The sequence below is a fragment of the Carassius auratus genome, unplaced genomic scaffold (assembly GCF_003368295.1).
Source record: "Carassius auratus strain Wakin unplaced genomic scaffold, ASM336829v1 scaf_tig00215316, whole genome shotgun sequence".
NCBI lineage: Eukaryota > Metazoa > Chordata > Actinopteri > Cypriniformes > Cyprinidae > Carassius > Carassius auratus.
The window spans coordinates 2,398,805-2,426,759 of record NW_020528035.1 but is presented as its reverse complement, the minus strand read 5'-3'; the positions used below and the strand labels follow the sequence as shown (position 1 = coordinate 2,426,759).

The window sequence follows — 27,955 nt, the reverse complement described above, 5'->3', positions numbered from 1 at the left end:
CAGTAGAAGAAATTGGCTTCTGTCAGACCTTTTATTATTATTATTATTTATTCTTCTTATTATTTATTTACTACAACCAACTTAACTTCATCACCGTGAAAATGCTTTTCTCTTTTTTTCTTAAACAAGCAAAAAAAAAAAAAAAAAAAAAAAGATAACCCACATTTATTATTAGTCTATGTAAATGAGTAAACAAAACGAGTCAAAAAAATGTAAATTAGCAAATTTAGCCATCGTCAGAGATGTTATGTTTTATCAAAAAGAACTTAAAAAAGTCAAATGCTAAAAAAATTAATAAAATACCCCTATACCTTTCATACATACAAAGTTTGGTTTGTTTTTACTATAGGATACAAAGTTATAGCCATTTAAATTGGAAAAAGCTAATTAAATCCAAGATAATTCACATCAAACCACCCACAAGATGCATGACATGATCTAGATGTGTTTATTTTATTTATTTATTCTTGCATTTTTGTATTTTTGTATTTTTTTTTTTTTTTTTTGTCTTCTTTTAAATCTGCAAGATGACAGAGTGCTATAACAGTAGTGATTTTGTAATTGTTTGTGTTGGATCTACTTCGCTTTAATAGATACAATACAGAAAATTATACCGGAGACACTTTCTGAAAATGCTCCATAAACATCCCTGATTGTTTCCCAACCCAAAACAAAAAAGTGATCAGACTTCTACCCAATAGCCAAAGCATAATACATAATGAAAGTTTGGCTTGAAGGAAGACAGCAAGTGCTTAGAGTTTTATTTGGGGCAAGGCCTAATAATCATGAAGACCTTTATAAACTGGGTCAGGGGGTTTAATTAGGATGGTAGCTAGAATCTGCAGGACCTTGTCCTTACTGGAGCATGATTAGACACTAGACCCCTGATAAACAACATTTCAATCAGATTTCAGCAGTGATGGGCAACTCTGGCCGTCAAGGTCCACTGTCCTGCAAAGTTTATCAAACTAAATCAATCTCACTGCCAGCCTCCAAGTAAGCCTGGTTGGATTATTCGTAGAGCTGTAATCGGGCCTTAAAAGTTAGGCCAGACAAGACCCGAGCCCGACAGGTTTCGGCCCGAGCCCGACAAGTACATTTTGATTGACAGCTTTTTTTAAAAACCGAACCCGTTTACAGCCCAAAATTATTCAAATGTGCGCACGCACACAGCTCTTTTGCCTTTTGTCAACAATGAGTAATTTATTCATGTTTTAACATAATTTACTCATAACTAACGTAGACTAGACCACTTGGAAGTTGGAATAAAGAAATAAAATAAGTCCTCTGTGACATCGTAACATCTCAGCATTCTAGACATAGGCTCATTTAACCTATGAATAGACCAACGCACCAATAAAAACGAGTCATTTAAAAAAAATTAAATTAAGATACATTTTAAATTAAGATGGGTATTTGGCAATAACGAAATTAAGATAAAGGCTCCGCCGGATTTGCTTTATTTAATAAAAGAATAATGCCAACATTAGCGTAAATACTCTGTCAACATTATGCATTTAAGACTCAATGAATATTTAGTTATCATTTGAAAAACCTTTACTCACAGAGATTAGGCTAGGTCTACATGTTTTTGTGGAGGAAAATGATTAAATCCACTGTAGATGTCTTCAGCGTGTTCCTGCGCTCACTGATGGTGCGCCATTATTCACTCATTATTTTCATTATAAGCATGGTCAAAACTTTTCCAAACCTCAGACTTTGCTTTAGTTGCTGGTGCAACCAAAACGTAATCACCAGAGTCAAGCCTCCGTTACACCGACTCAGCATACATTTTCGCATCTTTCTCGCGCTAATCGAAACACATCACATGACCGCTCGTTTACCTCGCAAACCGGAGCGCAAGCCCGAGCCCGGCCCGAGCCCGCGTAAGATGATAGAAATTAAGCCCCGATCCCGACCGAATCCCATCGGGTTCGGGCAAAGATCTTCAGCTCTAATTATTCGGGTGTATTTGATTATGGATGGGGCTGAACTCTGCAGTGAAGGTCAGTAAACCAAAAGGTCCAGAATTGTCCAACCTTGAATTCTAGGATTAGGATACAAATTTAGATTTCACCTGATAATTATTAGGTACTGTATACTATATCCAGGACCAACAAAGTATGCTTAGCCAAAAACATTTTCTACTGCATGTAAATCACTCTCCCATCAATACACTTGTCTGATGTGATGACTATGTCTCTGTAAAGTAGAACAAGTTTATGATTAATTTTGTTGGTCCTGGAACATTCTTGTCAAACAAACATAGTCCCAACAAGGTTTTTTTTTTTTTTTTTTTTTTTTTTTTTTTTTTTACAGTAACTTAACTACTGTACTTACAAAAACGCAGGATATAATTAAATCATCAATACAAATTGTGATCCTGTATCTAAAACTGGTTGATAGGAATGCCTTATTCCAAGTCCATTAAAGATGCTGATCAAGGAGCTTGTCCTACTTGGCTCAGTAACGAGGAGTATCCATCCTGCAAAAAACTTAATGTCTTCTTGAGCCACATTGACTGTACATTTTGCATGTCTCATTTATCTGACCCATCGATTTCAGTCTTTACTAACAAGCTGAGGAGTTTAGATGTATTTTCTTTGGGACACTTTGAATATGTGTGCTTTTGGTGTGCCTCTAGGAACAGAAATGGGGATATGAAAACATCTCGCCCCCCAGAACAGTGCCAGACTTTTTCCAGTCAAACATTTAGTGATATGTCTACACCACACGATACTGGCTCACATAGTCTGCAAACATCAGGATATATTAATGCTCCCTATGTGACTTGTGCAGTGACACTGCTACATTAATACTTGTGGTTTCAAGAGGGCTCGTCAATGAAGGGATTTAGCTTGGCAGTGTTGTCCTGAGAGTAGTCCTTTGAAAATTAGTTTTAAGCACAAGTTGTTTATCCACACTAGGGTTCCTAGTGCTTTTTACTTTGAAGCTGTGGAGGTGTGCTGTCCATGGTTCTGAATCTGAGCAGAGCAACTCAGCTTTATTTTTTTACAATGAGAATGCTTCAATTTCTGAACACATAATTCATTCCCAGATGAAATGAGTTGAGCAGGTGTGACGGCGACTGACTTTGATCCTGAGAGAGAGAGATGGAGGGAGATGACAGGGAAGGTGTGAATGGAATCAACAGGCCTGCAGGCAAATGAGAGGTCATTTGACCAGCTGCAGTCTGCCCACATCTGGATGAGCATTCTGGTGGAGATCACCTGTGGACTAAATATGCTGTTTGGCAGCTCAGCTGGAAACAGAGCATATTGTGTTCTACACTAATTAGAAAGAAGCAGAAACCACATAGAATAGGGAGAAAAAAAGGTGTGAAGGATAACAGGGTGTGAATGCTCTCACATGCTTGATTTGCATCTCTTGTGCCACATTTTGTATTTTGTTTAAACTGTATCAGGTGGCACTTTTAACTATATGCATATGCTTATATAGTGCAAAGGCCTAAAGCCTTATTGCTTTTACAAAGTTATTATAATATGTCATGTAAGCATGACCGCCATGGTGCATTGACCTAACATTATCCACTGATTTAAAATGTACAAGGGTTTATGATTGAAGCCTTCGAATTCAATATTCAAAGTACCGAGAGCATGTTGTATACTACACACACAGAGCAAATTATGTAGTTAAATGCTTTATTTTGCTGTTCATGCAGGTTCAAATCAAGTATCAACTGGCTAGGTTTTAAGAGGCAAACAAAGAAAGTCATTTTATCCAAAATTACTCCTGGCTGAGTCTTACAGTCTCCAATAGAAGCCAGCGGTGTGTTTTGATTTTCAACTGCACTGCTGGGTCATCGCTTGCCAGGAACCAGCCTCTCCCACTGCCAATGTCTGGATTCAATTGGCTGTTGAATGCTGCAAAAACGACAGAGCTCAAGCATTCAAAGGAACATAAACACAGACTCCATTGTGTCTCTCAGCACCTCGTATTCTTACAGCTAACAGTCAGAAAAGAAACAGATCCTTTATTTATGGTTATTTCATTATACAGATAATTTTTTTTTTTTTTTTTTTTTTTTTTTTTTTTTTTTTTTTTTTTTTTTTTTTTTATCTGAGGAATCATTGAAACCTTCTCAAAATAAAATTCATGTAATGGCCCTGGAATCATTGAATTACTTGAGTTTTATGGCTGTCAGTCACCAAGTGCGGATCCCACTAGAAATGAATCATGCATATAATTCTCCATGACTTCTCTTATAAGAGATATGGGAGCTCATTCAAAAAATGAATGTCATCCAAACATATTGAGGATTAGAAAATAAGCAGTTGATTTATTAAATAATAAGCTATTTTTGAACTAAAGCAGTTTGTATAGTCTACCAAAGCATCTCCTCCATTGACATCCATTAAGACAAAACAGCCTATTGTTTCTATCCGGGTACTGTTTTTAATATAATTTTAGAGGCTCAGCCAGAGGGAGGGCTCAAATTGTATTGTGTCATGAAGTGTTGTTTAAAGGGGCCATGATACCATCAAGCTATAGTAACAATATTTCCCATTGTTATGAAGTCATAACAGAAGTTGAAAGCAAAATATGTTTGTGGCTCACCATGTTAGTGGTCTTATAAGCTGTTTTATACTCAGTCCAGTAATACAAGAACCGTTTTTCCACAATAGGTGTAATCTCACACACAGTTTATGTGTCTAGGTCTCCCATTCTGTGGTGAATACTGCCCATCTGTCCTGCTGTTTCCTAATATGAGTCTTGAAAATAGCCAATAGCAAATAACATAAGAACTCTGCAGGCCTCATGACAGAAAGTGCGTTTATTGACTCATCAGACAAGGGATTGTTTGTTTTATTGAATAAAGTGAGTTTCTTGTTATTTCGAGCTCTGTATGCCCAGCAGATGTCCACTACATAAACATCCTATGGAGATCCTTGCCACAGTCACTCTTGTCTTTGCTCATGCAATCAATCAATCAATCTCCACTCATTCTTGAATGTTTATCAATCCATCCATCCACCCACCCACCATTCATCCATCCATCCACAAATCCAACCAAACACCCACACATTCAGACACCATCTAGCTATCCATCTATTCATCTATCCACCCTCCCATCAATGCATCCATTCAACCAACCAAACAAACACTCACACACCATCCGTCCATCCATCCATTCATGCACCAATCCACCCAACCAACCAAACAAACACCCACACACCCACCATATTTAGTCCTCACCAGTGCTGGCACTGATAATTTCAGTCCACCTCAATTTGTTGGATGCCATATGTGCTGAAATTCAATATTCAGGGTTATTATCTGTGATTTTTTCAAGGACCCATCCCAACCAACCACAGAGACAGCACTTATAGAAATGTGTTCATTTGAGTTATCTTAGTCAAAGACATCTCAAGAGTTTTTGGTACCAGAAGAGTCTCACAGAATTTAGCAATTTGGCCTTAAGGCGTTTTATTTATTTTTTTTATTTTTTTTGTCAAATTAAATCTGCAGTGCTTTGAAACATGTCTATGGGTTTCATTAAAACTGCCTCTGTGTGGTCTGTGGACTGAGAGGTTCCCACAGGCTTTTCTGATGTGTGTTTTGACTGTTTGATCCTGGGGATCAGTCGCCTTAATCTCTTAGTCATTCATGGGGAAAATCTGTCTGTCTTTCTGCCTGCACTGGGAGCTCTCTCTTTTTGCCTTTTTGAACAGCAAAGAGCATTGTTAATAACTGCCTTTATTTTATTACACTGAGTCAAACTAAGCCAGCCCAGTACTTAGCAGCTGTCCAGGAGGAGCGTTTTGGTGAAATAGAAGGAGGAACATACACAGAAAATGTAAAGATGTCCCTGACAGCAGATACAAGGAAACCGCCAGCAAATACGCTCGTCCCTGCAGGGAACCCAAATCCAGACAACTCCATGATGTTTTGCTCTTTAATCAAAAATCTTTCTCACTGTTAATAAATCTCCGTCTGTCTGTATTCTTTTAATTCTGCTCAAAATTATACATTTAAGCTCCCTCAATCTCTCTTCTGTTTGAAAGAGACAACAATTAAATGTCTCCAAACAGAATAAAAGGCTGCAGTTAGGTGTATTTAGAACAGTTTGTTTATTAATTTATTTTGTATATTTATGTTGATTAAACATATGTGTCCTTTTGAGTTGTTAATAGGAATTTATTTTACATTCGTGATTTATATGAAATTTCAGCAAATTAATTGTAGCAAGAGCCAAAAATACACTGTATGGGTCAAAATTATAGATTTTTCTTTTATGCCAAAAATCATTAGGATATTAAATAAAGATCATGTTGCATGAAGATTTTTGTAACTTTCCTATTGTAAATATATCAGAACTTAATTTTTGATTTGTAATATGTATTGTTAAGAACTTAATTTGAAAAACTTCAAAGGCAATTTTCTCAATATTTAGAATCATTCAGAGTAAATATATGTTTTCATTGTTCTTCTGCAGCAGAGAGCATGTGATGTAATAGTTTTGTGAAGTCCTTCAGAGGCTCACTGAGGTTTTTTTTTTTTTTTTTTTTTTCTAAGCTGTTCATCATCCGTTTGACATATTCTGTGATTGCTCTATACTGTAGTTAGGAGAACGCCTCTCGAGTGCCCTGCACTCCATAAAGCTCTGTGAAGTGTGCGCTCCCAGCATGCAATGCAATCAAGCAAAACCACTCTTTTAATTCCAGACGCTCGATAATCCTACAGGCCTTGAATAAAAACCTGCTATAGGGAAACTTCAGGAGCAATTTCTCCCTCATTTCATCACACATGCTAATTTTGTTTTCCCAAACAGAATTTATTTGCTAGATAAACAAGAAAACCTGTTTGTTGAGATGTGGAAGGCAACAGATGCGTTTTTTCTGTAATCTCTGTTTGTTTATTGATGTTAACCTCTCTTGAAATTACATTTTTTATTCTTCACTTTTCATCTACATTTCTATTTTCTCTTCTTTGTTTCCTCCATCTTCTGAGACATTGAATTCAATAGCTTTGATACTGCATTTCAAGTATGTTTCTTAACACACAACTAAACTAGCTGGCCTCCTGTCTGAGATGGAGGTGGATTTGTCTGGTAATTGGGTTTACCGCTCCAGGTCTTTCTTTATTAGCATGTAATTGTGTTTGAGGTCCTCAAGTCACAGGCAGACAGCAGTGTTTTATTGCTCAGACCTTGAATAAATCATAACACAGACATGAAGTTCTTCTGTTCTTTTATTACACCAACTTTACAGTGATGTATTGGACACATTTAGATACTTGTGTACTGTAAGATTTTATTTTTTTGAATCTGACTTTTATTTTCGATTTAATTTATTTTTGAAATTGCATTTCTTTTTTTTTCTGCAAGGACACATTTCAACTTGATCAAAAGTTACACATTTTTAAATCCAAGCATCAGGATAGCTTTTTTCACCTGAAATTGGCAATATCTTGGGAAGTAGCTTGTTAGATTTGATGGTGTGATTGTTTAATAAGTGTGACTGTAGATAGAGAAAGAATTGTAATCAAAAGAGAAACAAAGCAAAGCCAGTAGAAATATAGCCAGACATACAGTATCTGTAAAGACACAAATAAAGTGTCAATAGATTAAACATTTACTTTGTATGCATTTGGTGGACACTTTAATGCAAAGTAACTGGCATTGCATTCACAGTGTAACTTAAAATAAAACAATTTAATTTGTATGCATTTACACTAGAACTGGGCCAATACAGTTATATATAGCAGATATAAATAAATAAATAAATAAATAAATAAATAAATAAAATCCAAATATCTAGTGGAGGCGCTTCAAAAATTTCTGGAAATATCCATATATGTACATGATAAAATGTATATAGGAATTAATACTGAAAATTAAATGTACAGTATTGTTGGAAATAACACAAAAAATATGTTTTCAGTAAAACAAATATGGTTTTGGTACAGCAGGCATTAAATTGCATATGTGTGTTAAACAGTGCTTTACTGAATAAACTATGGCTCTGTCTTTGAATATATTCACATATTTATGCAACTGGTTGCAACACTCTTTATAGTGCTGTTATAAATGAGGAAAATATGTGAAGAGCTTCCACTTTTGGGTGCAAAATACTGGTCACACTTTACTTCAAGGTCCGGTTCTACTCTTAATGTCCAATTTTCACTGTTAACTAACTATTAAATTAGGGATGAGCCCCAAATAGTCGAAGATTTGATGCATTGATAGGAGGAGCCTGCATTCAGCTTCCAATTCGACTCAGTCGAATATTCACAGAGGTGTTATGATCATGTCATTTTGGCCATATGGGGTACTCAGTGTCTGATTTCACATAGTACTACAGGTTTTCTGTTTATAACAAAACTTAATGAGATTGCGAGGGACAGCTTTTTAGTGATTATAAAGGCAGTGCTCTTTCTAGGCTACATAGCCTATAATCCATTCAGAATTTGCATAGAGCTTATATTTTTCGGGAAAGTCAACCACATATTTTTGCGACATGAACCAATTGACCAAACAAGATCTGACTCACTCTAATCACTAATTAAACCAGTCATCACTAATCGTGAGATCTGCATCACCCTAAACACGAGTCAAGTTCACTTCAGCAAACACTCTCCTCTGTTGTTGAATGGGAAGTGTTGTACATGTAAATAGAAGTGTTGCACAGCTAAATAGCTGGAATTGAATGTCTAATGTTTTAAGGTCCAGATGGCATCTCTGCAGAGCGCTGATCTGTTAGTGAGGTGAGATCTGGCTAGCAGAGACAAGAGTTAGTCTCAACATATACTGACACATCACACTGCTTTATGAATGTCACGGCATTCATTAGACACAGACGAATCATGAAGAATAGTTTTACAGCTGCTGTTCTATTTTATTATGGTTATTGAAATCCAAGGTGACATTGAACAGTCTTTGTCAAAGTATGGATATAACTGCCAAACACTTGTTTGCATACAGAACTATTAGTATCTATGTTTAGTTATTTGCTCATATTAACTTTGATTAGTGCCAGAGCATGTATTTTTTATTGGTATGCAACTCATTCTGCACATCTATACACAAGAATATCACAAACAACAAAAACAAGCATAACATGCATCATCTTATTATTTAAAAGCTACTTAAACAATAATAAGTTGTAAATTACAGTGAAGGACTCATTAGATGTACACGGCCTATTAATGAGTAAACAATGCAGAGACTACAATCTGTAAATAGAGTATGCGTTAACTACAAAACAATAGTTTGCAAATAATTTATAAGCGCATAACGTGACAGATGTGTGAGATGACAGAACTGTCTGTGTGTTTTTGATTGAAGCTGGTGGCGTGTTTGCCCGTCAGATGGATTCTGGATCAGAAATGGATGATGACACTCAACTCAAGTTTTACACGGAGCACAGGGGCCGTCGCCGCAGCAAAGGTAATCGTCTTCACCTACCAAATATTTGCTTACATCAGTCATTTTGCACATAAAACCATAAAGAAATATGTCCAACTACTGCCAACTAATATTGTCTCATAAAGCATGCTTTCCATAAATAAGTAAATAATACAATGAATGAATGAATGATGTTTTTGAACATTACTTAAAATCTTAAGGGTTATTTAAGTTAACCACTGATTTCAAAATGGTTTCATCCGTTGAAAGAAAGAAGAAGAAGAAAAAGAAAAGCTGTGGGAACCCCTGCCATGAACAAGCCAATATAGACTTTCACATGAATTTTTCTGGAGTCAATAATTGCAGAATGTGCTGTACCGTCATTCACTCTCAACTTACTGTATAAAGAGCTTAAGGCACCTTCCATGAAAAAAGCACATAAAATAGAGCCTGAAAATCTTAAAATTAGACAGCAAGCCATATTATGAGAGCAACATGTTTGTGGTCTTTTCACTTTCAGCAAAGCCTGGTCCACTTTGGAGACACTGATTTACATGTAAAGGAATAAACTGTTGTTAGTTGTGTTTTAATATATTTTTTATTTATTTTATACTAATGTCTTAATTAACATGCCAAAGCCCATGTAAAGTACTCTAAATAGTTGGGACACTCTACAAAAACCACATACTGCATCAATTACAACATGCAGTATGTGGTACTGTACAAAGTTGGGACACTCTACAAATTTTGAATAAAAACAGAATGAAATGATTGTGGAAGTTTCAAATTTCAATATTTTATTCAGAATACAACATAGATGACATATCAAATGTTTAAAATGAGAAATGTATAATTTTAGGGGAAAATAAAAGTTGATTTAAAATTTCATGGCATCAATACATCTTAAAAAAGTTGGGACAAGGCCATGTTTACCACTGTGTGGCATCCCCTCTTCTTTTTATAACAGTCTACAAACGTCTGGGGACTGAGGAGACAAGTTGCTCAAGTTTAGGAATAGGAATGTTGTCCCATTCTTGTCTAATACAGGCTTCTTGTTCCTCAACTGTCTTAGGTCTTCTTTGTCACATCTTTCTCTTTATGATGCGCCAAATGTTTTTTTATGTGTGAAAGATCTGGAGTGCAGGCTGGCCATTTCAGTTCCCGGATCCTTCTGTTGTAATTGATGCAGTATGTGGTCTGGCATTGTCATGTTGGAAAATGCAAGGTCTTCCCTGAAAGAGACGATGTCTGGATGGGAGCATATGTTGTTCTAGAACTTGGATATGCCTTTCAGCATTGATGGTGACTTTCCAGATGTGTAAGCTGCCCATGCCACACGCACTCATGCAACCCCATACCATCAGAGATGCAGGCTTCTGAACTGAGCACTGATAAAAACTTGGGTTGTCCTTGTCCTCTTTAGTCCGGATGACATAGCTTCCCAGTTTTCCAAAAAGAACTTCACATTTTGATTCGTCTGAACACAGAACAGTTTCACACTTTTCCACAGTCCATTTTAAATGAGCCTTGGCCCAGAGAAAACGCCTGGGCTTCTGGATCATGTTTAGATATGGCTTCTTTTCTGACCTATAGAGTTTTAGCCAGCCACGGCGAATGGCACTGTGTATTGTGTTCAATGACAATGTTTTCTGGAAGTATTCCTGAGCCCATGTTGTGATTTCCATTACAGTAGCATTCCTGTATGTGATGCAGTGCCCGAAAATCACGGGCATCCAATATGGTTTTCCGGTCTTGACCCTTATGCACAGAGATTGTTCCAGATGTTCCACATGACAAGGGCACAGTAAAATAAACTGTTACCCAATTGTCAATGGAAATGACATTATTTTAGTGTATCATGAATGCCTCCCATTACATTCAGCAGTAGAATTTACATACATGAAATTACATACATAGATGTACTGAAGATCACTTAAATGTGTAAAACAAAACTCTAAAGTTCAGCTAATTTCATTTAATATAACTTTAAACTATAAAACATATTATTTTATTTTATTTTTTAAGTATAATCAAATTGACTAATGGGACAATTGACTGTTATTTATTTATCATATAATTTTATTACAGTGTACAGCAAGGGCCAGATTTACTAACAGCTTATGCCAGCACAAACTGTCTTTTGGCATTAATATAGTACTGTCAGGATTTACTAAGATGTGCAATGAAGAATTAGAGCTGAAAAGGCATGGACACAGTTATTTTTATGGCTGACCTTATTAAATATACATTTGTAGGAGTTAACCTTTCAGACGCAAATTTTATGGGAGGAGAGTTTTAAAATGAATCATGCAACATTATTAACTAACGTTTGCACTCATCAAATGACTTGTATTTCGGCCATTATTTAATGCCCAAAAAAAGCATGTCTTAAAGCAGGCAGTAATATGTGCTGTTCTTGGTACATTATGGAAATGTATTTTGGGTGTGTCTGTGTTCTTTATTTTGCGCGTTGTTAGTAAATCACCTGCAAAATTGTCCCATCCCATCAGGGCTTTTATGGAATTTATGGAATTGCGCTAATTTCGCTAAACTGTAATTTGCCCTGTTTAATAAATCTGGCCCTAAGTGTCTGAAAACATTATATTTTGTTTGCACTTAAGTATACTGCTTAAAAATACATTATTCCAAACACAATGATAAAATAATATTAAGCCTCTTTTCTAATAACATGATGAACTAGACTGGTGTAATTTCATGTGCAATCATAATTTTTCCAACAAGCTTTTTCCAAATATTAATTTTACATTATAATGTTACATTATAATTTGTCTAATGTTTAACATCTCAGAAGTGCATTCGATTAAGTTTTTATTGCTTAAAAAGTATATATTGGAGCACCAATTGTACTGTATTTTTGGAAAGTTGCAAACCAGGGTTATTATCATTAATTAAAACTAAAACCAGTAATAAATAACTAAATAAATAAATAAATAAATAAATAAATAAATAAATAAATAAATACATAACTTATGTTACTTATTGTCAGTATTCATTTAAATACATTTTAAATGTTTATTTTTACAAGGCAACATGTCTAATTTTCAAAATGTTATTTCTAACTAACTAAAATTAAAGTGAAAACAGAAAATATAAAAATAAAATATAATTCTAAATATTAATGTAAACAATAACCAATGATAATGAAATAAAACTGGCTTTAAATGTCCACTATTTAATGTTGAAACTGAAGTTCATGAATGCATGCAGTAGATCACTTAATATAAAGGATTTTTCTGGGACAAAGATCCCTCTATGTAAACCAGCTCACCATTTCTGCAAAAGTGGAGAAGGAAAAATCAGTCACTTCCTGTTGTTATTTTATCAGGGTTGAGAGACAAACAACTCCTGGTAGAGATGATTTGCTCAGCGTGTAGTTTTAGAGTCCTGCAGTCACACTCATCTATCACCAGCTTTCAAAATAGCCCGCTGAGAATTTATGATGGTGCACAAAGCGATGCCTCACAAGAGACGAACATCAACGTTCACACTGGCATTACTCTCAGACACTTTAATCGCAAAATGATGAATTTAATACCAAAATCTGCCCTATAAACTGTCACTGTGTTCCAAAACCTATGAGCTGTGAACCTGAGGTAGCTAGCATTCAAGGATTATGTTGCATGTGTTTTTTAAATGCTGTTCTTAAAAAGTAGACAGCATTTTTCAATTATTAATATTTCAAACCAAAAAAGTAATTCGCATTTCCATTCAACCTAGTCTCATTGAAAAAATATGCCTCTACCTAGAGTTTTGCAAATCTCCTAAAGATATTAACCTATTAAATAGTATATTCATCTAAATAGTATATTTACATGAGTTTCCAGCTGAAATAAACACTAGTGGCAGTAAAACACCAACAGTTTTTTTTTTTTTTTTTTTTTTTTTTTTTACAATTTATGCTTACATAGTAGATTATATATATATATATATATATATATATATATATATATATATATATATATATATTTTTTTTTTTTTTTTTTTTCATTGGGATTGCCACAGACCGTTTCTGCAGTTTGCGTTCAAAGGATGGGCTTTTCAGTACAAGGTCCTGCCCTTCGGGCTGAATCCTGTCTCACTGTGTCTTCACGAAAGTTGCGGATGGGGCTCTTGTTCCCCTCAGATGCATAGCACTGACCGGGTCCAAGTTACACTGGGCTGTCACAAAACCTTCACCCCGTGGTCAGATCTTACAGTTCTACGGGCAGATGTGCCCCTAGAACAGATGTCCAGGCATGCTGTGGTTTACACGGATGCCTCCACATCTTCACGGGCATATCAGTTCCCTAGAGTTGTTAGCAGTGTGCCTTGCCTTGAACCATCTCAAATGGAGCTTACAAGGCAAGCACATGCTGGTCCAAACGGACAACACAGCGACCATTGCATACATCAACCGACAAGGTGGTCTGCACTCCCATCGTACGTCACGACTTGCCTGCCACCTGGTACACAGGCACCTGGTTCCCCAAAATAGTGCTCCTCACAACAGCACCTCCTTGGTGGACTCAGAGATGGGACACCCTGTGGCACCCACATCCAGATCTCTGGAAACTTCATGTCTGGTCCCTGAATTGGATGCAGAGGTTCTTGGTTTTACTTGTTGGTTTACTTGATTACTGTAATTGATTACTGCAATTCTCTTTACATTGGTCTATCAACAAAATCTACCAAACTGCTTCAATATATTCAGAACTCAGCAGCACGTGTTCTCACTCACACAGCCTCATGGCAGCACATTAGTGGTATCCTCTGTAACTTGCACTGGCTTCCGGTTCAATTGAAAATTAAGTTTAAAATGCTTGTTTTAACTTATAAAGCTGTGCATCAATTGGCTCTTTCTATGTTTGTGATTTAGTTACCCCTTACATTCCTTCTCGTCTTCTTCGCTCTCCTGATTCTCTTCTTCTTTATCAGCTGCACTCGAGATTAAAAACTATGGGACAGATAGTCTTCTCTCGTACCGCTAAGAGGTTATGGAACACGCTTCCTTTGAATGTGCGAAGTGCTCCTACACTAAGTACTTTTAAGAAACTAAAAATTGCTTATCATGATTACGCTGTTGATTAGAGTTTTGATTTGATAAATTTTGCTGTTTTATATTGTATTATTGAATTTTGCAATGTAATTTTGTTGTTGTTGTTGTTGTTGTTGTTCTTGTTGTTGTTTTTACTTTGTTGTAGTGCTTTGGGTGTGAGAAAAGCGCATTATAAATAAAATGTATTATTATTATTATTATTATTTTTGAACAACCCCAAGAGGTAGTGGACACCATCTCTTTGAGACATGCTTACGCCTTGAAATGGAACCTGTTCGTAGAGTGGTGTTTTTCTTGTCAAGAAGACCTCCGGAGATGCCCAATAAGGATTGTGCTTTCCTTTTTGCTGCAAGGGCTGGAGCGAAGGATGTCTTCCTCCACCCTTAAAGTCTATGTCGGTGCAATCACTGCTATCCATGACCCTGTGGAAGGGAAAGTCTGTAGGTGCATGACCTGGTCATCAGTTTCTTTAGGGGGTCCAGAAGGTTAAATACACCCCTATCCCACTCCATAGCCTCTTAGGACCCGTCTTTAGTGGTTAAAACACTACAACAGGGCCCATTTGAGCCATTGCACTCAGTCAAGTTAAAGTTTATTTCATTGAAAACTCTGCTCCTGCTTGCATTGGCCTTTTTCAAGAGCACGCATTTTTGGTCAATGATCTGTGTATAGAGTTTGGGCTGGCTGATGCCACGGTAATCCTGAGGACCCAGCCACTAGATTGTGGATGCCATCACCCTGGCTTATCAGGCACAGGGTGTGCCCTGCCTGTTCAGGTTGTGAGCTCACTCTACTAGAAGTGTTGCATCCTCTTGGGCACTGGCTCATGGCACCTCGCTGACAGATATTTGTAGAGTTGCCAGTTGGGCGACTCCCAAAACATTCTTTGGATTTTTTAGCCTTCGTGTGGAGCTGGTATCCTCCTGTGTTCTCCCCTCAAATGTGTAGTGGCACTGAGAGGCCCCGGTTAGTGTCGGTTTGCTAAAACTTCACCAGAGTGTCCAAGGTATAGCCTTGTGTTTCTCCGGCAGACTTCTGCCATTTCCAAGAGGGTTACAATCACCTCCAATTTTCCGTATGCACATAAAAGGATGTTCATAAGCATATTTGCTTCGGAAACCTCCTTCAAGAAGGATGGGGCTTCCATAGTGACTGTTCCAAGTGGAATGGGTATGTTTTTTATGTTGCTTAAAAGGTTGCATTTTGTTTAAAAGTAGAGGCTCGGTTCTTTATTTAAATGTATGCAAAGTTCAGATATTCAGATATTCACACGATATAATATTCTTGGGGCCATGAAAATTTTGTGAAAATCATCAAAAATGCTCATGGTGGCTCGCAACTTTTTTTTTCCTTTATATATAACACTCTTTCCCACCAGTGTTATATATATATATATATAAAACACTGGTGGGAAAGAGTTAATTAACCTTTAATAACTTTTCCATTTAATAAGACGATAGTAACAGTATAGGGAACAATTCTCACTATTAAATAGTTGCTTATTAGCATGCACATTACTAGCATATTTGAATGCTTTGTTCTACATGACTATATTTTAGATCCCATAATCCACTCGATACCTATACTTACTTACTACTTTAGTAACTATTGACAATGAATTTGAAACTGGCAGGCGGAAGCCTATGACGTAAACAAATGAGCAACTGTGGAGATAAAAAAGGGCACCTGTAGAACACATCATCATCTTTTTGTCTTCAGGGTCATTTGTTCTGAAGTGTGAGTGTTAAGTAGAGGTAATGTCTAATCTTAGGCGTTTTAGGAAGTGTGCAGATCCGTGTCCGTGCTATTTGATACCGGATGATGCACACAACCTTTGTGTTATGTGTTAGGGCGAGAAGCATGCACGCTCTGCTCTTGAGGGAACTGTTGTGAGCAGTTCTCATTGAGGAAGCTCCGCTCTCATTTGTCCCTTTTTTTATTTTTTGAGGGAATTGGGACAATAATTTTCTCCCCGCTGCTCGGGTCCTGTCACTGCTGAGGCAGCGAGGAGACTGAGATCATGGGGATCACAAATAGAGCTTGCTGCCATCCAGGCCCTAAAAGAAACATCTCGGCTGAATGGTAGGGCATACGCGGCAGCAGGTCAGGTGGGTGCTGCCTTGCATACAATGTCTGTACTGCAGGCAAGCTGACTTGCTGAAGGACCTACACCAGGGTCAGGGGCTCTCCCCTGAGGTGGTAGCGAAGTTGCTCTGCACCAAAGACCTGGCCCTCAGGGCAACTAAGCAGACAGCTGCCGCAATTGGTAGATCAATGGCGGCAATGGTGGCTACTGAGAGGCACCTGTGGATGAATCTGGTGGACATCAAGGAGAAAGAAAAACAGTTTCTTTTTGATACACCAGTTTTGCCCTATGAATTATTTTGCACATCTGTCGATATGGTGGTCGGAAAATTCAGGGAGTTGAAGGCGTGCTTGGCAGCATATACATTGTTTATACCATGCCAGTCTACATCTGTGCCCAAGCACAAGGAGGGACCTGGCCCATCCTGGTCTGTGGGTCGGAGACAGGCCCAGGTGGCTAGTATGGCTAATTGCAGTCCTCTTCCTAGGCAGTAGTAGGAGTTAAGGCACTTCTATTTGAGCCTCACTAACTGCCTTTGACGCTGAGTGTGGCTAGTTCTCCTCTCATTTGAGAGAGTCGTTATGCTGAGGTCTCCACTCTTAAGAGCTCAAACTAAAATTGAGTGTGCAGGCTTCCTGTAATTTGAAAGAGTCATTCTGCTGAAGCCTCCGCTCTCCATAGCTCCGCTTGGACAGTTTTTTTAGTATGTAGGCTTTTCTTCTTTTGTGAGCCTCGCTAACTGTCTTTAGCACTGAGTGAAATCAGGTCTCTGTCATAGGCAGTGATATGAGTTTGTAGGCTCTTTCTTTGAGCTTCGCTAACTGCCGCTGGTGTTGAGTGTAGCCAGGTCTCCTTCCGCTTTAGAGAGTCGTTATGTTGAGACCTCCAATCTTAAAGGTCCCGTTTTTTTGTGTTTTTTTGAAGCTTTGATTGTGTTTACAGTGTGCCACATAACATGTGTTCACAGTGTGCCACATAACATGTGTTCATGTTTTGCGTGTAAAAAAACACAGTATTTTTCACACAATTACTTATCTGTATGCTGCTGTTTTCAATGTCATAAAAACGGGCTGATGACTTCCTTTTTCTATTATCCCTCAGCATGGCGGCGTAGCTATACCATTCCCATAGCACCCTCTAGAGGACGCAGTGTGGAGTTCCCTTTAGAAAGGGAACGTCTCAGATCAGATCCCATGGTTCCCTGATAATAGGGAACGAGACGCTGCATCTCTGTAACATGCTTGTGCATCATGTCTGTGTCTCCTCAGACAAAAAAAGAGGATGTTGTGTTCTACAGGTGCCCTTTTATATCCATAGTCGCTCTTTAGTTTACGTCATAGGCTTCCGCCTGCCAATGTCAAGTTCATTGTCATTATTTAATTCATGCTTCAGACACTGGCCACGCTGACAGCGTTCCAATAGCAATCTCTAGAGGATGCAGCGTCTCTTTCCTTATTCTCAGGGAACCATATTTACATGCATTACCAGAGACGTTTCCCTCAATAAACTTATAATTTAGTGATTTTTAATAATTAATAATGTAGTTGTTTAGGTTTTGGGATATGTTAAAGGGTCTCGAACATGGTCTTGCAGAATAAGGCATTCATATGTGCCTAATAAGTACAAACTGGATTCCAAAAAAGTTGTGACACTGAACAACTTGTGAATAAAAACAGAATGCAATGATGTGGAAGTTTCAAATTGTATTCAAAATACAACATAGATGACATATCAAATGTTTAAACTTAGAAAATGTATCATTTTAAGGGAAACATAAGTTGATTTTAAAATTTCATGGCATCAACACATCTCAAAAAAGTTGGGACAAGGCCATGTTTACCACTGTGTGGCATCCCCTCTTCTTTTTATTAAAGTCTGCAAACGTCTGGGGACTGAGGAGACAAGTTGCTCAAGTTAAGGAATAGGAATGTTGTCCCATTTTTGTCCAACACAGGCTTCTAGTTGCTCAACTGTCTTAGGTTGTCTTTGTGGCATCTTCCTCTTTATGATGCGCCAAATGTTTTCTATGTGTGAAAGATCTGGACTGCAGGCTGGCCATTTCAGTACCCGGATCCTTCTACGCAGCCATGATGTTGAAATTGATGCAGTATGTGGTCTGGCATTGTCATGTTGGAAGATGCAATGTCTTCCCTGAAAGAGACGATGTCTGGATGGGAGCATATGTTGTTCTAGAACTTGGATATGCCTTTCAGCATTGATGGTGACTTTCCAGATGTGTAAGCTGCCCATGCCACACGCACTCATGCAACTCCATACCATCAGAGATGCAGGCTTCTGAACTGAGCGCTGATAGCAACTTGGGTTGTCCTTGTCCTCTTAAGTCCGGATGACATGGCGTCCCAGTTTTCCAAAAAGAACTTAAAATTTTGATTTGTCTGACAACAGAACAGTTTTCCACTTTGTCTCAGTCCTGAGCCTTGGCTCAGAGAAAATGCCTGCACTTCTGGATCATGTTTAGATATGGCTTCTTTTTTGACCTATAGAGTTTTAGCTGGCAATGGCGAATGGCACGGTGGATTGTGTTCACTGACAATGTTTTCTGGAAGTATTACTGAGCCCATGTTGTGATTTCCATTAGAGTAGCATTCCTGTATGTGATGCAGTGCCGTCTAAGGGCCCGAAGATCACAGGCATCCAGTATAGTTTTCTGGCCTTGACCCTTACGCACAGAGATTATTCCAGATTCTCTGAATCTTTGGATGATATTATGCACTGTAGAAGATGATAACTTCAAAGTCTTTGCAATCTTTCTCTGTTTTTCACCACAGCATTAGGGGAAATGGTTATCCTCTGCCCATCTTGACATCTGAGAGAGACTGCCACTTTGAGAGGCTCTTTTTATACCAAATAATGTTGACAATTGAGCTAATAAGTTACAAATTGGTCATCCAGCTTTTCCTTGTATGTACATTTAACTTTTCCGGCCTCTTATTGCTACCTGTCCAAACTTTTTTGGAATGTGTAGCTCTCATGAAATCCAAAATGAGCCAATATTTGGCATGACATTTCAAAATATCTCACTTTCAACATTTGATATGTTATCTATATTCTATTGTGAATAAAATATAACTTTATGTGATATGTAAATTATTCCATTACCTTTTTTACTCACAATTTGTACAGTGTCCCAACTTTTTTGGAATCGGGTTTGTAAATAACTAACAAATTAAATGAATAAATAAGCAAACACAAAAAGCCACAAGGCTGGTTATTTGTGATGCACAGTTATTTGTGATGGTAGATACTGTGACTAATATAGATATCGTGACTGCAGGCGGTAAGCATCTTTCTCTTTTGATGGCCATTCAAATGTTGCCTTGAATGCTGAGAAATACAATTTTATTTCTAGGAGCATATATATATATATATATATTGCCTGTTTGTTTTGTAATGCTCTTAAAAGCATGAGATGGACTTGTTTTGTACTTTTCCCTTTTAGTGAAAGGCTTTTGACTGTGATATTATAGTCCTCCTCCCAAGGCAAGTGTCATTACTGTTATTGCTTCTAGTTCTTCCACCCACTTCAGCTGCACCTTTTCCCACACCTTTTGTGCTATGGATGTGAATGAGACCTTAAATCTTAAGGCTTATGAAAGCTTTGTTGTTACTTTTCCTATAGACCTACATTAATACTAATTCAATCAGGACCACTTCCGTCAAGTATATTTATTACAATTATAATTGCATACAGTTCGTGTTTGCGGTATGGTTACGTTCTGGGCAACACTCCACACGCCTGTCCATGCAGCCAGGCTTGGACTGAGCGGGAAGAGCAGCAAGACAAAACCCTGCTGGGGTACAGAACAGAACCATTATAAGCATACATAATTACAATTCACAATTACATGGGTTGTAAACAAAATGTGATAGAGACTGCTTCCAATGAAGACACTGTAAAGAAATAACAGGTTAGATCGGATTACAGGTTCAGATGGTGGAGTTGGGGTTGGAGGAGGGAGTTATTTGCAAGCAGCGATGCGATGGAAGAGACACTGAAGAATGGGAATTTAAATAGATAGCTTGTGATAGGTGTTGAGACCGGATTGGTACACGTCAAGAACAGCTGACTGTCAGCTGATGCAAGTGTGAATAACGTGGCCTGACTGAACTAACGTGATGCTCGATGTCATATCAACAGACCCAAAAATATCAGAGATTTGGGGCAGACAAAAAAAAAAAAAATGTGGCGGTGGGTTTTGCACAGGCAAGCACCACTCATTTATTTATTTTCACAGTTATATTTTTGCAGTGTATTTTGCATTTTGTATTTCACTGAGTTTCAGCCCTTTTCATTGTAGTGATATCGGTCTAAATTGATCCGTATCAAAAGCTGCAGTGGCAGAAGTGCTGAAAACTTGCTCACTATCAAACCAGGAGCAGAAGGGACAGAACAGGGTTTATTATTGATTCCTCAAGGCCACTGTTTGCTCTCCTGAGCCGCTATAGCCATGAATTATCTCTCATACTCCATCTGTGCTGATAGCTGAGCTATATATATATATATATATATATATATATATATATATATATATATATATATATGTCTATGTTTGTCATACTCAGAGTTCAGAGAGGATCCATCTAACAGTTATGTTGTGTATATTTGTTTTCTTGTCGAGCTGCGATTTTCAGTTTAAAAAATGGTCATTGATAAACAGCTCAGACTGAAGTTATCCAATGAGTTACTGCATTGCAGACAGACACAGAAAGTGATCAGAAGCACATCAGAAATTAACAGAACGGTAAACTACATTTTATGTGTACGTGTGTTTTTGTGTCTAATCAGTATTTGTCATGTTTTATATGTATGTTAGAGCATTTTCAATGGACAGCCTGTAGTGTAGCTGAGCATTGTGTGGAAGATGCTCTCTAGCATGAAGGACACACAAGTGAGAAGCTCTGCTAAGCTTTGTCATTCACTTCTGAAAGCCAAGAGAGAAAGAGAGTGAGTGAGTGATTGAGTGTGTTCGGAGTGTTTATATGCTGTTATGTTGGTACATATGCTAAATGCTCTTAAGTCTTTCACAGTGATTGCAGCCAGTTTCACGTATAAAGATGTGTCATCATAGTAAGCCATAATTTCTGTAACTTAAATAACTAAACACTGTAATTTAATGTATTCTTTATGTATTAATCATACATATGAATCATTGTTAAATTACTTAACATAATTTGTCAATATGAAGATATTTCTTTCTTCAGCACACACACACACACACACACACACACACGTGCCATTTAAATGAATGCCATGCAAACTAGTAAATAAAAAAGTGTATGCATCCTAGATTAGTGGTTAATACAGATGGGTAATTAAATGGTGATTCTTACTGTAATACCTCTAAATAGCCTAAGCTAAATATGTTGATTGATATAAACCTTACTAACCCAAATGTATACAATTATTTCAACCCTGTCACAGTTGTTTTGGAATTTATGTACTTCAAATATAGGCTACATTATTAAGTTCTGGTTGCATCGTTTTGTTTCTGTGTGCATGTTTTGTGATCATAATCATAATCATACATTGTAATTGGAAGACAGTATTGACAAACAATTTCAAAATAATCCTGTTAAATGCTTTTGCACCACATCACTTTATTCACAAAACAATATTATTGTGTTTTGGGCCAATAACAAAGTTACTATTGGGATTAATATCTCTCTTTCACTTTTGAGCCAGCTCTTTTTAGTGAAAAAGAGCAAAAGCAAAAACATACATTTGCACTAGCTGCATAAAAAAATAAAAAATAAAAATAATAATAAAAAAAATCAAGACATCAATCAGATGATATATTTAAAGGGATTTGTCTGTTTTTTGTACTTAAATCGCTATTGTGAGTATGAATATTTATTCCGCATCTCACACAGTGCCTCTTTTGCTAGTACCAAAATGTCGTTTTAAAGCTGGTAATGGAGGCTTGAGCTGTTGATAGCATTCTAATGCAGCTATTAATTAAGTTATTAGAAAGAGAGCGAGAGCGACAGAGACACACACAGAGAGAGAGAGAGAGGGAGAGAGAGAGAGAGAGAGAGAGAGAGAGAGAGAGAGAGAGTTTGTGTGAATTAGGCTAATATACCTCTGTGTGTCTCTAAACACTCTTCTGCTGCAGTGTCTCTAAACAGTGCTGTTATTACCTTGCTAGTGAGAAATGTCATGTGTAGCCTTTAAGTTGCTACACTAACTGATAAAATCGTTAGGGCAGTGCTGACAACACCTTTTTGTGCAAACTGCATGACTGTTGTTACAGTTAACTATGTGACGTGATATGGAACTGTAATACGGTAAAGAGAGCTGCCTGGAACTCGTTCGCCGTGCATTTCCCCGAAAATAATTGCACCAATAAATCAGATTCAAGCATTCAACGGCTCGTAATATATATATAATTTATCTTGAAAAACATATAGGAATCATAATAATAATAATAATAATAATAATAATAATAATAATAATAAATCTTTGAACTAGCAATGACTGCTTCAGTGAATTGATATGAGTAGCAGGGAAATTTGAATGAATGAATGAATGAATCAGTTGAGGGAATAATACAATAAAACAGGTGCTATGATTTAACTCTTTGTATAAAATTATATAAAATGCATATAAAGTATATATGATATAAATATTTTGAAAAGGATTTAAGGCTTTAATATTTGTTTTCTACTGTTTTTACTGTTTTTACTTTACTGATTTTTATTCATTATAATGTACTAAAGACCTGTTTTTGTTAAAAATGTGTTGCAATTTGGCCTATATCCTTATAAAAATAAGCATAACATAATGTGCTACACTTTAAAATATGCTTACATTTGTTAGCATTAGTTGCATTACTATCATAAACTAACAACTAAAATGTTTCTAAAGCACTTAATAATCTTTCCTATCATTTGCTTCAGTATTTACTGATAAGTTATTACAATCAAAACAAATATGATAATATCATTCATGGACTTGAGCTAACGTGAACTAACAATACATTATTATAAAAATGAATAAATGTTAATAATAAGTGTGAAGTCTTACCAAATAATGTTTAAATATGTACAACATTGCAAGATCTATAATGTGTGCATATACCTTTTTTTTTTTTTTAGAGTTCAGAATATCTTCCAGGTGATGATTTGGACTTTTGTTTAACTGTGTATAAATCCACCTGTTTCTAATCCACTTGCTCAGTGTCCATAAATATTTTTTGGATCTCCAGTCAAAATGTTGCTAATATTCCTGGGTTGTTCACTGACGGCTACAGTTAGGAACAGATTGTTCAGGAAGAGACGTGAGATACTGTGAATGCACTGTGAAGAACAAGCCAGGTGTGACCTCTCGGAGGAGTGTTGAACACGGCAGAGACAACAAAACAAATACAAGCATCTGTAAGATGTTTGGATGCAGTCTGCAGAAATCTCAGGTTCTTCAAGTTTCTTGAAGAGGAGTTACTATCACTTTTTATCTCACCCCACTGGGCCCTCTATAACACTTAGTCGGTGTATCTCAGCACAGTTTTCAAAGTTTTCAAGACAAGAGTTATTATATATTATTTTTAGGCTAACTCTGATATCTAAGTCTTGTCGGGTGATTATGAAAACCCATGATCTGTTTCTCTGCAAAAAAATAAAAAATAAAATAAAATAAAAAACAGTCTTATTTTCTTAAAATATTTTCTAAACTTAGCTAATTAAAAAAAAAAAAAAAAAAAAAAAAAAATATATATATATATATATATATATATATATATATATATATATATATAATAAATATTAATAAATTGTGTAGAGAGTTTGTTAGCTTGTTAAGATCAGCAATATGTTTGTGAGAATAATATTTCTTACTTGTTGGGATCTGGTGCTGGTATTAATTTTTTTACTATTTTTTATTACATGCTGTTTTTTGACTTCAGAGCTTCTGATTTTCATTAAAGATGTCAAATCATATTTGTCATTTCTCACTAAATGTGGAGGTTCCAGAGTTTTAGTTTAACCTCACACTTAACTGCACAGACGAATTGCTCCTGTTAGACTTTAAGCTTTTCTTTCTATGTTACATAAATCTGATCGTCATCACAGAGCTTTGAGACATGGGAATAAACACTCTCACTCCCACGTCTCCACTACAGGGAGCTCGAGGATTCAATTTATAGTCAGGCTGTCCTCAGAATGCATCAGGGCACTTGTCATTCCTCATTTTATTGTAGCGTTAGAGCTTCTCAGTCTATTAAGCGGTCCGAATTGACCTTTACCTAAGCTCCGCCCCTCCTTTGGTTATTGTTGCTCACCAAGGCAAGCAATATAGGACATTAAATTGGAATGAAGTGGAGAATTCTGAGAACAGCTTGGAAAAGAAAATTGTTACCTTTTGTTATATTAGATAGCTATAGTCTATAGCCCCCCTTAAATTGATTACTCATACCCCACCCCCACCCCCAATCACCCGCCACCCTAAAATTTTTGCAATTAGCTCTATAAACTATCGCAATCAACTATTAAAAAAAAAATTGTAACTGTTATGACAGCAGGGAATTTGAACATGCATGAGTTATTTTATTTAATTTGTGCTATTTTAATGTTTCCTTTTTTTCTCTTTTTTTCTTTTTTTTACCTACAACACTGATGCTGATGTTTCTACATTCAAGCATTTCAGTGGGCTTAGATCACCCGTTACGATAAAGATATGTCTTATGAAATTTAGTGAAGTAAACAGTACAATCTTATGCTTTGGAATGTTGTGAAGTAAAAATAAAAGTTACTAAAAATAAAATGACCTCAGTAAAGTACAGATACTCAAAAATACTTAAGTACAGTAACAAAGTAAAGCTACTCCGTTACTGCACACCACTTTTTATTTTTTTAAATTTTTTTTTATGAAAGTCAGTTTCTCACTGGCTCTGAATACACATACAGACAAATCAAGGGATGCTCCTGAACAAATTATTTAGGCGAAGCATCAACATTCACAAACCACTGTCCAATGTTATTTTTAACCGAAAACAAGCTCATAATCATGACTTTATAAGTTGGAAATAGGAAGTTTCCGATAGCACGTGAAGACAGCAGAAAAGCGATCTCGCTTAACACATCGTTGTCCGGCGCCGTACTTCGCTGCGATGGGTCCCGTGATCGTGCAGGTCTCCAAAAGGAAGATGCTTTTATAACGTTATAATCGAGTCTCTGGACTCTGAGCATATCTTGTTTTTATATACAGTAACAAACTATAAAATATTTTGGTAGCACTTTATTTTACAGTCCTGTTCCTCATGTACATACTATGTACTTATTATAGTAATTACAATAACTATGTAATAACTAGGTACTAACCCTGAACCTACCCCTAAACCTAACCCTACCCCATGTAGTTACCTTGTGTTACCAGAACTTTCTTAGATAAATACACTGTAAGTACACTATAAGTACATGCTAGTACACGTACTGTAAAATAAAGTGCAACCAATATTTTTTATAAAAACGTTAATGTCCTGGCAGTGACAAATATATATATATATATATATATATATATATATATATATAAAGGAATAATGGTGGAGGTGCAGCAGTTCAGTGAGGGGTCCATGTGATGGTGAGTGGGAGAGGTGTCGTGATATAACAGCAGGTGTCTGATCTGTATAATCATGTTTCTCTTTCTGTTCCCACAGGTTGCCCTCAGAGCCCCATGAGCAAGGCCACTTTAACACTGATCACCGTCTGCACGTGTGTGGTGGCAGTCGTGTACGGCACACAAACGTCCTGTCCTCTCACCGTCAAGGTCACGCTCCACGTTCCTGAACACTTCATCGCTGATGGTGAGCAATCAATAGACAGCCAGACAAAGATTTTTGTAATCGTTATTGTGATGCATTTAGTTGACACTTGTATCTAAAGTCTCTTTCATTGTGTTCAGAGTATCTTTCCACATTTTATTAGTTAAATTATTTGAATGAACAACCTTGCTGTGAAAAGATAAAATTATATTTCGCTCCTTTGCAACACTTCCAGAATGAAATGTCCAGTGTGAGGCACTAACAGTGCCTTCGGTCTGACACAGATTAATGTCAATCTGGCAACACTCTATTATGCTAGTTGTTGGTGGTATTCTGGAAATAAAATTTCTGGTGAGTGGTACCAAAAGGTTAATTCTCTATAATGTTCGAAAATAATGCAGCACTTACACTTAATCTGTTAACCAGACCCCCATTATGGGATTCACACATGAAAATGCCCTACTTAACCTAAAATTGCAACAGTTCCTTACTTCAGTGTGCTATGCAAACATTTCATTTTTATTTTTATTTTTTTTAATACATGAAATCAGTACTGGGGCAATCTAGAAAAGTAATGAGTAGAGTTTATATTTCAAATCTGAAGAAGATACCATGAAAAATGAGTTTTCTGCAACCGTTTCTTCTGCTACTATGTCTGATACCCATTCTATATATATATGTGTGTGTGTGTGTGTGTGGGTGTAATGCTGTACCAGGTGCACTACCAAGCAAATTTACTATGTCAGAAAAGCCATATATAAATGGAGCTGGTTATGTGATGCAGACATCAAAATGTTTTAGTTTTCAAATCATACACTATGGTAAAAGTGTTTTGAGCTCATACCATAGTATTGTGCAAGGAACCATTTGAAATTAAGTCTCTGTTAATCAATAATCACTGCCCTGTGAAAATAATTTGTGAGAAAAGGAATGCAAGTTGTTGGTGTTTTACTACGACTGGTGTTCATTTCAGCTGGAACCTGCAGTGAAATGTATGTAAGGGTACATTTGTGGAGTGTGTCTTTCTTCTAGTTTTTTTTTTTTTTTTTTTTTTTTTTTCCAGTGAGCCTTGTAATTGGATAATGCCACAAGAATGTGTACTACATGAACATTCTAACCAGCCAAACCCTGACACAAATGCCGCCCTAAACTTATAAAAACATGTACATCAACTTGTAGTGGTCACAAATGTGGCACTTGTGAGCACTCCTCTGAAACATTTGAATATCAATTTGGAAACCCTACCGTCTGACACGTGCAAGCAGCAGCCCTAGCAAAATGACAAGTGCACATCAAGTGCACCATTTGGAAAAAGGCCTTGGTCCATCCTCATGAGGTATGCATTATAGATTAAAATGGTGGCAAAATATAGCATTTTTTTTTTTTAACTGCATGCTTTGAGATTTAGCTTGGACAGTTTGTCAGTGTATCAGAGAGAGAGACTGAGTGAAAATTCAGCCATGGCCATATGAGTTCATCATATATGCTTCGAATTATTCAAATTAATTAATGATAATATATCCTTCTGAAATTATCTTAAAACGATGAAAGCAAGAGATCAGTACGATCCCACAGCGATTGTGCACAGTAATGAGGGTGAGAGCGAGGAAAGGTCAGAAGACATTCAGCTGCTGAAGAGCATAGGAACCTTTCAATTAAAGCCATGAGATGCT

At 36.8% G+C, this 27,955-nt stretch overlaps 1 protein-coding gene across 2 annotated transcripts in view; it reads left to right on the top strand.

Moving 5' to 3' along the window:
• The window catches only part of LOC113094240 (astrotactin-2-like), a 500,635-nt gene that overhangs the window by 273,251 nt on the left and 199,429 nt on the right, over window positions 1-27,955 (top strand). For both annotated transcript variants that reach the window (XM_026259926.1, XM_026259927.1), the window contains exons 5-6: window positions 9,308-9,409; window positions 26,178-26,324. In XM_026259926.1, the coding sequence (XP_026115711.1) occupies window positions 9,308-9,409; window positions 26,178-26,324 (249 nt within the window). The remainder of the gene's footprint in view (window positions 1-9,307; window positions 9,410-26,177; window positions 26,325-27,955) is intronic.